The 12,807-nt window shown below is 33.1% G+C and overlaps 2 protein-coding genes across 2 annotated transcripts in view; both read right to left on the bottom strand.

Annotated features, from left to right (window-relative positions):
* LOC142339291 (mitochondrial import receptor subunit TOM20 homolog) overlaps positions 1–12,807 on the bottom strand; it is a 51,823-nt gene that overhangs the window by 16,053 nt on the left and 22,963 nt on the right. The window lies entirely within an intron of this gene.
* Positions 527–12,807, bottom strand: part of LOC142339290 (uncharacterized) — a 30,036-nt gene continuing 17,755 nt past the window's right edge. The window contains exons 2-3 of the mRNA XM_075389203.1: positions 11,283–12,472; positions 527–1,504 (exon numbers count right to left, since the gene is read on the bottom strand). Coding sequence (XP_075245318.1) covers positions 1,230–1,504; positions 11,283–12,309 — 1,302 coding nt within the window. The 5' untranslated portion in view covers positions 12,310–12,472 and the 3' untranslated portion in view covers positions 527–1,229. The remainder of the gene's footprint in view (positions 1,505–11,282; positions 12,473–12,807) is intronic.

Here is a 12,807-nt window from a genome sequence, read left to right as displayed (position 1 = left end):
AATGTTGGCGCAAACCAACTTAGACTTAGTTTTAACATTAGACAATCCTAAAGCTCGCATGAAGAACAGGGTGAATCCCTGGTCAAAAAGTGAGTATCTTAGTCCAGTTGCTTAAAATCAATTTAATTGCTGTGACGTTCCGTATAAAGATGAGAGCGATCACTCACGCAAAAAGAAACTAGCATCAGGATTTCAAGAGTGATATTAACATTAAATATCGCAGTATTCAATAGCACGTTTCCGTCAAACGTTCTAACAGAAGCGTGAAAACCGATGCAATGTCATTCACTGAGAACTGAACTGCCGCTTCGTATCAACGGAAATGTATTCTATAATGCATAGTGGTTGTAACCTCTACTATTAGTTGCGTTCCTGTGTCCAATGATTGTAAGGTACATGCTTATAAGTGTTCTATACGCTCTCCTTAGTTGATTGCTTAAACCCCGTAGAACAATTTTACCCTAAGTTTTGTTAAAAGCGCCCAAATAAGTTTTACTACATGACCTGGTTCTTTATTGAAGCGAAAGACAGAATAACCACAATTTAATTTGAATAAAACTTCGAGACAGAAAAAGAACAACTAAATCTACAAATACACTTCACTGGTAACTCAATATTCAGATCACAAAGCGTACTGTTGCCACTAATGCTACTCGAAACTCAACAAAAGGCGGTACAATCTACGAGATTTATAACATATTAACACGTTAAGTTAGAAAGATATTTGGAACATCGCGTTTATGAGCAAACTTTAACATTAATTTTTCACAAATCTGAGATCAAAATGACGTTAAGGATGTTGACGATTTTCAGATCTTGCACAATAGCTTTAAGAGAAGTAAAAATACGGCATGAGTTAAATTATGACATCAAACAGTACAGAACTTAATCTTATAGATTACTAAATCACCATCACTAGCATCGAAAAAAAAATCATTACAGGGGGGTTTTGTTAATAGCATTGCTTTCTTCGCAAAAACTCCATACTCGCCCAAGTAATCTACACATTTACTGCGATACTCTTCACGCAACTAATCTAGTACTCCAAACAGGTTATCTAATAGCTGAAACCAGTAAAAATTACTAAAGCTGATAAATTAAGTTGAAATATTCACATCGCTTAAAAAGATGTGTCATTATAAATCGAACGAGCTTTGAAAACTGAAGGAGCAACTTAAAAGTGTTTTGCAGTGATTAAATCCCTGAAATGCCTCTATCTGAATACTTGATTAATCATCTGCATCTGAGCTGGATGAGTCATCGAATGACGTAATTTTTGGCCACAAGTGCGCAGGTGTAATTTCACCTGCACAGGATCCCAGCCCCTCGACTTCGGTCACTCGGATTTCTCCGAATTGGACTCTAGAGGGGGTGAGTTCTTGAGATTGTTTTTCTGCATGGAATGAAACGGAGCCCTCCTTCAGGCAAGACTTCAGGGGCGTGCCTTCTGCTGAATTGGCCAGTAGCTTAGGTGTTGTAGCGTCTTCATTGTTTTCAGACAGATCTGCCAATAGTCAATGCATATGATTATGATCAAACAGCCGTGCAAACAAAGTTAACAATAATCTTAAAATTCTTATGTCAGAGAAATGCGTTGCTTTACACCCATAGCTAGAAAATACTTCAAAATGAAATCAATGATTGACCAACTTAAAAATCGTACTTTCGAGCTGCTTCTCACACGGTTAACTGTTCCGATTCCATCTCAAATTTTCCAGTGTTAAAATTTAAATTCAAACCAAGCCCCTATATGCTTTCATTTCAGACTTGAAACTCAGCAACAGGGTGACGTTTTTCTGTTTTGTGGAAAAACACTTTGCCCATCAACGAGCGTTACGTAATCGATAATGACGAGGAAATCACAAACCCTCGAAAAAACATATTCGTTCAAGAAGATTGATAAGTTTTATTTGTTTACATTCAAAACTTCATGTCATTGACAATACTAGGCAGAATATAAACATACCAAAACACAACTTTTAGAAATATTTTGTATCGGCTTTTAGAAATATTTTGTATCGGTATGAAACAAACAAAGAGAAAAGACCGAACTGAAATAGTCACTACTGATTTTTCAAAAGGTGGTGTATAAGAAATTAAACTCAAAAGCTATAGATCGCAAAATCGACGCACAAGTTGAGAAACAAAATTAAGAAACAGTTGATTTTAAAAAAAGGTAAACCGTAGGAAGGAAATCATCATTTGGCTCTCTCTCCTCTTTACTGGCTTCGGTCACCGTGCAAACTTCTAGACCGGCAGCATCAATTTCAAAAAACTACGGCCAATTTATGCCCTGGGACTTGACCAGTTTAGTGCGTTTCTGTCCAATTCATATCACTCTTACAGATCATATGAAAAACAGGGTACAAATACAACCTAACTACATGGCTCTAAGGGGACTCCAATGTTAGCTCTAGATGTCGCGACGCGGCTATGATTTAAAACACAAAAATTTGAAACAGTAAGGAGATTAAGTGAAAACAAAATCTGAGATGGCAGAGTAAAAGAAAAAGCTGCAATAGCTCATTAGATCTGCATTCGGAAAACTTCATATTTACGGGGAGTCGTTTTAGAAAGTTTCAGCAACTTTCAAAAGCAAATACGCTTTTAGGCATAAGGGTTATCAAGAGTTAATCATCCAATGCATCTTAATCACATCCTGATTTATCAGTCTTTAGACCACTAATTAAGTCAAGCGAGAGTAAATTTGAAAGTTAGAGAATCAAATTGACATTAAACCATTTTCACGCTAATGACAAAAAATTGACCCAGAGAAATATCGGGAAGCATGACCCAAAACAATTTTTATAAATGAGAACAGCAGAAAAACAGCAAAGTCGCATGTAATAAATTTGCTAAATTGTCGTTATCTGTTATGAAAATTGCACAAGTGAAACATGGACAACTCTATAGTGGAAAAGGGCAGTGCAGAAATTAAGCTACACAACGATGGGCATTAATGTTAAAGACGGGTGCTTTAGACGACAGACACAACAAACGCAGAAAAGTTAGCTTTAATTGGAGCTATTAGCAACGGCCTATATTATTGCTCCGACACACTTAAGTTTTTTGTTTGTTAAGTCAACTGTTTTTTTTTATTAAGTCAATTTTCGCCGATCAATTTAATCAGATATCATTAGAAAACTTATCCAGCGTAGAAATTCAAATTGAAAAAAATTGAAGTTCAATTTTTCTGAGGAATTAGGGAGGTTTAAAGAAATGTGAACGTCAGCCTAACCTCCGATGAGTTGTTCACATTTTTCGTAATTTGTGCTTAAATTTTGATCAATTTTTGCTAAAATATGATAAACTTGTTAACAACAGCCTCATTGGTTTTACGTTTAGATAGAAAAGAGTTGATGAATAGTTTGAACCAAGTATTTCGGCAAATTTTTCAGCTAAATGTTTGAAAAGTCAGCATTTTTACCTTTTTGATACAAAAATGGCATCAGTTATGCCCTTTTGTTACACGTTGTCCAATCTGACCGTTGGTGCAGACATCAAAACTTCTGACACAATTTTCCTTTATTCAGATGTGGGCTAATTTTACCTCCTGTTCCTAAGAAATGTATCTGGAAATATTATTTTTGCGGTCTTTCTCTAATTAACACTATTTATTTTTTTAAAATGATCAGTTTATTTTTGATATATTAAGATTTTCATTTGTAAAAAGCTATTACGCAATTTCTTAGAACAAATAAGATTATTAACAGTGTTGCAGCGATAGCAAGGACAGTTTTGGTCCCATCGTTGATTTTTGCAATGAAAAGGATTCTGATTGTATTTCGGGTCTGTCAATTTTAAAATATTTTTTTTTGCATTTTTTCATCCCAATTAGAAGTAAGTTTTTTCTGATTCAAAGATTCCATTGATAACAGTCCAATAATGTCCAGCGAAACAATGGTGTTTTATGAGTAAAGCGCGTGGTTTTTTGAGGATCCGACAAATTGTTTTCATAACATTTTGCTTAATTCTTCAGTTTTGCCAGCATTTAATGTTTTTTGTAGTCTTACGACTGAGTCTAATTAATCAATGCCTAACTTGGTATCGAAGGAGCTATGAAGGAAAGTATCCGATGCATTCAGTTGGCACAATGGTTTCTTGGTCATATTACTCAACAAGTATCCAAAATTCATCATTTAATTTTTAATATGACGTTTTGGTCAAATTCTCTAGTTCAAAAAAATTTGGGACAATTTTGTTGCAATGGAGAAGAAGCAAGAGCAGGAACAGTCTTGGTCTAGTTGTAAAATTTTATAGTTCAAAAATTAATCGAATAGTAATGGGGCCCTGTATACTTTTGAAATGATTTTGCTTTTTTATGTTAGTTACAGACCAAAATGATTTCAGGTTAAACCTCAATTATTGACAACTCAAATTTACGTGCCAATGAACATAAAACGAGGCCAATGAACATAAATGAAAATCAGCGCGAAGCATACGGTTTTTTGGCTACAACACCATGCGCATAAAATTGATCGTGAAATTTTGATTTCCGACGGTATTCGAAATTAATGTGTAGTCTTCTGACTTAGTCTCACTAATGACACGTGCATTGGTTTCCTAAACAATGAAATGAGCTATTTGCCATTTTTAAGTTGAAAGCTTAAGGCTGTTATTCCATACGCTTTTTTTTTTAAAAAAAAAAAGGCATTTGAAGAATTGGCAATTTCAATCTTATTTCTGCAACTTTTCAGCGTAGTCTAAGCTAAGAGAGAGTTTGCATTCCTTTGCAAGTGAGACATAATGCACACTTTATTGCTGTTTTCTAATTAAATAATGTTTTATCGTTGATACTGCAGATTTCCATATTTTTTGACACTTTGCAATTTGTTAGGATCTCGTTTGCTGTCTTGTCCCATCATCACATTAAAGGAACATTAATGACAAATCGCAAATCACATTGAGATTGCTGAAGTAAGCTTGCTGAAATGAAGCTGCAGAATTGATTATATTCAATAATTTTACAACAAAAGATATTGATCTTATAGGCTTTGACACCTTTTCCTCAAAAAACTGAATTGACTTTGATTTTTGCCTGTTTTTGCATTTTTCGTAATAGTATATTCGGCAAAATGACAACTCTCATTGGTTTTGTACGAAAATATTAACGAAGCCAAAGAATGATTTCAGTTGATACTAACTGCTTTCACGACTTTGAATTCAATTGCTGAAATAAAGCTGCAGAATTGATAATATTCAATAATTTTACAACAATAGGTTTTGATCTTATAGGCTTTGACACCTTTTCCTAAAAACTGAATTGACTTTGATTTTTGCCTGTTTGCTTTTTTCGTAATAGTATATTCTGCAAAATGACCATTCTCATTGGATTTGTACGAAAAAATTAACGAAACCAAAGAATCATTTCAGTTGATACCAAACAACATGTATTTCTCCAGGCAAGATATGGGAGCAGTCCATAATAAGGCTTGGTAACAATAGAGAACAAATTAAATTTGAAAAAAATGCTTATTTATTAGAGAACAATTAATTTCAAAGTAATGAAAACCAATGAATATCAACTAAGATATCCCATAGGTTTACAGTTACCAGAGTTTCTAAAAATGAGAATTAAAAACTGTCGGTATTCAATTTTTATGCAGTTACAAAAAGAACAACAAATAGACAACAAAAAATCGTTTAAATTTTGCCCGAAAACGCTATTGAAGCCATAAAGCCAAACTTTGGCCCTCAAAATATGTTCAATTGCACCTTCTTTGAACACCAATAATTCATTATGTGACCTCTCATTAATTAAACCAGAAAACAAGCAGACAAAAAGAAAGGCGAAATTAAGTAATACTTAATTTTAAGAAAGACATGAAGAAAGCCATTAATTACAAAATGAAAAAATTAGACAATTTCATTTATTCTTCCAAAGGAAGCCCTTGTGACCTGCAATTATCCAGAATATATCACGTCTACAAAGAGAACGTAAAATATGACAATCAAAAATTAATTTACTTTTTTTTTGTGAAAAACCCGTGTCGAAGCCAATAGTCATAACTAACTCTTTAAAAACACTAGATTTTGTGACACCAATCACTTGACAACAATATTCTCATATTTGGCTTGTAATTAACCAGACCAGGTAACAAATAGACAATAAAAGGAATAAAATTGTGAAGCTAAAGTTTTTTTTCAATTTGGAAAACAATTGTTTTCAAACTAACTCACGTCTGTCAATTTTAAAACATTTTTTTTTGCATTTTTTCATCCCAATTAGAAGTCAGTTTTTTCTGATTCAAATATTCCATTGATAAGAGTCCAATAATGTCCAGCGAAACAATAGTGTTTTATGAGTAAAGCGCGTGGTTTTTAAGGGTCCGACAAATTGTTTTCATAAAATTTTGCTTAATTCTTCAGTTTTGCCAGCATTTAATGTTTTTTGTAGTCTTATGACTGAGTCTAATTAATCAATGCCTAACTTGGTATCGAAGGAGCTATGAAGGAAACTATCCGATGCATTCAGTTGGCACAATGGTTTCTTGGTTCTATTACTCAACAAGTATCCAAAATTCATCATTTATTTTTTGATATGACGTTTTGGTCACGTTCTCTAGTTCAAAAAAAATTGGAACCAATTTGGTTGCAATGGAGAAGCAGTAAGAGTAGGAACAGTCTTGGTCCAGTTGTAAAATTTTATAATTCAAAAATTAGTCGAATAGTAATGGGGCCCTGTATACTTTTGAAATGATTTTGCTTTTTTATGTTAGTTACAGACCAAAATGATTTCAGGTTAAACCTCAATTATTCACAACCCAAAATTACGTGCAAAACGAGGCCAATGAAAATACATGAAAATCAGCGCGAAGCATACGGTTTTTTGGCTACAACACCATGCGCATAAAATTGATCGTGAAATTTTGATTTCTGACGGTATTCGAAATTAATGTGTAGTCCTCAGACTTAGTCTCGCTAATGACACGTGCATTGGTTTCCTAAACAACGAAATGAACTATTTGCCATTTTTAAAGTGAAAGCTTAAGGCTGTTATTCCTTACGCCTTTAAAAATAGGCATTTGAAGAATTAGCAATTTCAATCTTATTTCTGGAACTTTTCAGCGTATTCTAAGCTAAGAGTGAGTTTGCATTCCTTTGCAAGCGAGATATAATGCACACTTTATTGCTGTTTTCTATTTAAATAATGTTTTTCATCGTTGATACTACAATTTTCCATAATTTTTGACACTTTGCAATTTGTTAGGTTCTCGTTTGCTGTCTTGTCCCATCATCACATTAAAGGAACATTAATGACAAATCGCATATCACATTGAGATTGCTGAAGTAAGCCTGCTGAAATGAAGCTGCAGAATTGATTATATTCAATAATTTTACAGCAATAGATTTTGATCTTATAGGCTTTGATTCCTTTTCCTCAAAAAACTGAATTGACTTTGATTTTTGCCTGTATTTGCTTTTTTCGTAAAAGTATATTCTGCAAAATGACAATTCTCATTGGTTTTGTACGAAAATATTAACGAAGCCAAAGAATGATTTCAGTTGATACTAATTGCTTTCACGACTTTGAATTCAATTGCTGAAATAAAGCTGCAGAATTGTTTATATTCAATAATTTTACAACAATATATTTTGATCTTATAGGCTTTGCCACCTTTTCCTCAAAAAACTGAATTGACTTTGATTTTTGCCTGTATTTGCTTTTTTCGTAATAGTATATTCTGCAAAATGACCATTCTCATTGGTTTTGTACGAAAATATTAACGAAACCTAAGAATGATTTCAGTTGATACTAATTGCTTTCACGACTTTGAATTCAATTGCTGAAATAAAGCTGCAGAATTGATTATATTCAAAAATTTTACAACAAGAGATTTTGATCTTATAGGCTTTCACACCTTATCCTCAAAAAACTGAATTGACTTTGATTTTTGCCTGTATTTGCTTTTTTCGTAACAGTATATTCTGCAAAATGACCATTCTCATTGGATTTGTACGAAAATATTAACGAAACCAAAGAATGATTTCAGTTGATACTAATTGCTTTCACGACTTTGAATTCAATTGTTTTCAAAAAGTGTAAACGTATTTTCTAATTTTGCCCTGCTTGTTTTCTGACTACTTGTTAATTATTCTCAAAAAAGACAGCAACCATATCTTTTCTGGTAATGCAATTCATCTGGTTGAGCCTACTTTTTAACTGATGCAATTTTGACTTTTTCATTAAGTTTTTTTTTGAGAAAAAATAGATAGACATTAAGTTTTATTGGCCAGTAATGTTAGTTGTTTTTATTTGATTTTGTTGTTTTTCTTGTCTCCTACTTTCCTTATTGGCAAGTATCATTTGGCCATTTTTATAGTGGTTAGGGTCTCCCATTATAGCCCCCCAGGCTTAGTGGTCAGATAACCGATAGCCATCCCCCCCCCCCCCCAAAAAAAAAAAAACAAATAATTTTTTAAGTTTTCCATCTTTTCCTCATTTGGTGAACAATTAAGTCGAAAACTTGGTTGAGCGTGGTTGGAACATTATGTGCGAATGCCCATTACCAAGCCTCCTGGTTTTAATTCAATTAAGAAAATATTGTCATTTTGAATTGATATCTTTGCCCGGCTGTCGCCAATTAGCACACAGTTAAAAGCAATGATAGTTTCGTCAACAATTAATAGCCAAAAATTCAAGGTGACTATTTAAAATAAATTTCAAAAATTATATTTGAAAAAAACGTTATATGAACGAAAAAATAGCCATCAAAACATATAACTCAGTGGAGTAAAAAAAAAAGACGCATTAGATTGATGAGATATGCCAATATTAAGATAGCGAGTCAACACGGACAGCAAAATCAAACAACAACAAACAGTTACAACAAAAAATTTATGTCCGTTTTAAAGAACAAAACTTAATAACAAAGTCAAAATAGCATCAGATAAAACTGAAACTATATCAAACTATATCAAATTCTCCAGGAAAGATATGGGAGCAGTCCATAATAAGGCTAGGTAACAATAGAGAACAAAAATTAAATTTGAAAAAATTGCTTATTTATTAGAGAACAATTAATTTCAAAGTAATGAAAACCAATGAATATCAACTAAGATATCCCATAGGTTTACAGTTACCAGAGTTTCTAAAATGAGAATTAAAAACTGTCGGTATTCAATTTTTATGCAGTTACAAAAAGAACAACAAATAGACAACAAAAAATCGTTTAAATTTGGCCCGAAAACGCTATTGAAGCCATAAAGCCAAACTTTGGCCCTCAAAATATGTTCAATTGCACCTTCTTTGAACACCAATAATTCATTATGTGACCTCTCATTAATTAAACCAGAAAACAAGCAGACAAAAAGAAAGGCGAAATTAAGTAATACTTAATTTTAAGAAAGACATGAAGAAAGCCATTAATTACAAAATGAAAAAATTAGACAATTTCATTTATTCTTCCAAAGGAAGCCCTTGTGACCTGCAATTATCCAGAATATATCACGTCTACAAAGAGAACGTAAAATATGACAATCAAAAATTAATTTACTTTTTTTTGTGAAAAACCCGTGTCGAAGCCAATAGTCATAACTAACTCTTTAAAAACACTAGATTTTGTGACACCAATCACTTGACAACAATATTCTCATATTTGGCTTGTAATTAACCAGACCAGGTAACAAATAGACAATACAAGGAACAAAATTGCGAAGCTAAGTTTTTTTTCAATTTGGAAAACAATTGTTTTCAAAGTCATGAAATCCATCAGCTATCTACTTATATTAAAAAATCGGCCCATCTATTCTTCCATGAAAAACCAATGAAACCGAATCATTGTACAGAAAATTTTATACGACTAAAAACACAAAGTAAAAACAACATTTGAAGAAAAAATTTAAGAATTCAATTTAATTCTTGGAGAAACTATTATCCAAGACGTTAAAAACCGTTCCATATCCTTCAAGATTTTAATATTATCAGTTGTGCCTTATCTCAAACGCCAATAATGTGATATATGAACTGTCAATAACGTGATAATGTGACAAAACTAGAAAACGTGAAAAATGGTCAAATACCTAAAAACAAAAAATAAGAAATCTAGTAGTATCAAAGCCAGAAAACCATAACTTAAGGTGTAAAACCGCAATAAGATTGGAATTCAGTAGAAAGAAGAAGCATTCTTGCATTGCTGACACTAAGCTACAAGTTGACCAAATTAGTAGAAAAATGGAGGCAAAGTTCAATAAGCTATTATTTATTTAAAAATCAAATATTTTTAAAAGTCAAAACGACTATAGGCTTTCAAGTAATAAACTAGATACAATCATTTGCAGCTAATTAGGAAACAAATTAGACCTATCACTAGTGAGCTTTGATTTGAAATGTTCTGTTATTTACCTAATAAATAAAAAAGATCTAATTTTTTTTTATAAAAAAGATCGACTGATTACAATATGAAAAATTTTTGGATTGTAACAGTTCAAGATTGGTCCAAAACTAGCTCTGCCAATGCTGTTCGTCCACTAAGAACACTTTCTGTCGATTGTTATAGATATAGATATTTTGTTAGTTGAAAAATCAAAATTAAATGCTGCGTTTTTGATAATCAACGAGTAAAGTTAGCAAAAAACGGCACAGTTTTAATTACGGAACTGTTTCAATTACGGAGTTAGTTATACTATTAGGTTTCATAGAGAAGAGACCGGACAGTTTCAAGTTTCATCAATAATGATTAAGAGACTATAAAACCTTTTCAGTTCATCAAAAAAGTGAGAAAACCCAGAGGAAAAGAACAAAATAACGAAAAAGGGGAATCTGTAATCTAATAGCTTTTCGAAAACTATTCTCAACAGATTAAGTTTCACTTCTTCCTTTCCACTTAAGATCCACCACTTCCTTTCGATTAGCATTTAACATGTAAGAATATATATAAAGGATCAAAAAATTCCCAGAAAACTAAAATAGAAACGAAGAAAAAATAATCTGGTAACATTTTCCTTCAAAATATCTCTTCAAGATAAAAAGCTGGAATTTTTCTCAAGAGTCCTGGTAAAATAGTTTCTTGTTCAGTAAAGGACTAAAATATAAAGTTACACAACGCAACAACAAAGACCCCGAAAAAAAAGCAAGACATAGCCCGTTAATTCGGTAACGTCATTTTGTTTTCTTTTAAAAAAAATCAAGCAGGAGGCAAATTTAGTTTACTTAGTCACAAATTTTCCTTCCTTCCCGGTAGGTTTAGCTTCAGCGTCATAATAATGATGTACCTCAATTTCTAGCCCTTAAAAGTCGAATTGTCAAAAGTAAAAAAAAAAGAAGACAATTGATAACTAACCTATCGAGTCGTCTTTGATGTTAGAAGATAAGTTGATGGTATATGACACAGCTTTTTCATCTGCGCTATTATTTTCGTCATCATCCTCATTAGCAGCTGCCTCTAAATCGTATGATATGATTTCATCGTCGTCATCACTACACGCATCTGATGAACAATCACTGTCGTAATCGCGGTCTTCGTCTTCCTTTTCACTTTCCTCTGATATCTGAGAAATTTTCTCATCGCTTTTAATTTCCAGCTTCTCGGTAAGTACGCCCAATTTAAAATCATCGTCGGCAAAATTTCTGGCTTTTTCCTTGATCTGGGCAAGATCCATTATGTCCTCAGAAATGTTGTTATTGAGGCCAATGATTTCGTCTCCATTGCCGACTTTGGTATCCAGACAGCAGACCACCTCTGAATTTTTAATATCAACGCTATTACTATCCTCGCAGTCATCTAAGTTAGTGGTAACATTTGAGCTGCTTTCTAATACAGGGATACAGTGTTCGCTTTTTATGTCATGCCAGTTGTGCTCGCTTTTTCCAACTGCATCGACATTGCATAGCTTGGCTGGTATATTATTTAACACTACGCTTTCTTTACTACTGTTTGATATTTCCTCAACACTAGTCGAGACTGAACCAAATTTTGCTTTGGAATAGATAACATGCTTATCCGAATTTTCATAGCACTCGCCGCCATTTGCGTAACTTTGACTTGATTTGACTTTTGAAGCAGTAGCGAATTGTTCGGTCTCTTTTTGTATGGACTTGGATTTCAAATGCGCATCTGCCTCAGAAAAAATTTCATCTTCTTTATCTTCCTGTAAAGCTTCAAAGGCACGCTGCCGTTTGAACTGTTCAATATTGCAAAACTGGATAACTTCATCACTGATTTGATTACTTCTACTGGATAAGTATTTGCGTTCGTACCATTTGAATAGTAAAACAATAATGCCCATCAGGGCTATTGGCATCACGACAGGCCCTGAATATTCCCATAAGTAGACAGTTATCATATGTAGAAGCCGAAATAAACGCATTTCTCGATCTGTTATACGGTCATTAAGACAATGATTAATCAAAAATCAACTTGACAAACTTTCCAGCTCGGTAGATAGAACGATCAAACGGAATCCCTTCGCTTTGATTGAGTTCCAATGCGATTGTGAAGTAGGTTAATCTTGGCCGCATTCATCATCAAACCTGAATTCATTAAATATGTCTCTTATAAATCAAAATCAGTTCTCAACTAACAATTTCCGACGTTACAGCGCTTTATCGAATCTTGAATAAACAAGAAGGGAGACGCCTTTGGCGAACCACAGTAGTGAAAACATTATACGGTTTTGACGACATTGAACATTCGCATTACGTAGCGCAAGATATTGAAAGTGGAAAGTAATGTACTATTCAATTAATTATTAGAGAACTTAATCCACAACCGAGCCCTCCATGTTGCTAGAAATTGATTAAAATTGGGTGAAAGCAACAATAAATTTAGAAACTCAGTTACTCAGTTTTGTTTTCAATTTCAGATT

This window comes from Convolutriloba macropyga, chromosome 5, assembly GCF_964194025.1.
Source record: "Convolutriloba macropyga chromosome 5, txConMacr16.3, whole genome shotgun sequence".
NCBI lineage: Eukaryota > Metazoa > Xenacoelomorpha > Acoela > Convolutidae > Convolutriloba > Convolutriloba macropyga.
The sequence above is the reverse complement of the archived record's forward strand: the minus strand, read 5'-3'. Positions and strand labels throughout refer to the sequence as shown.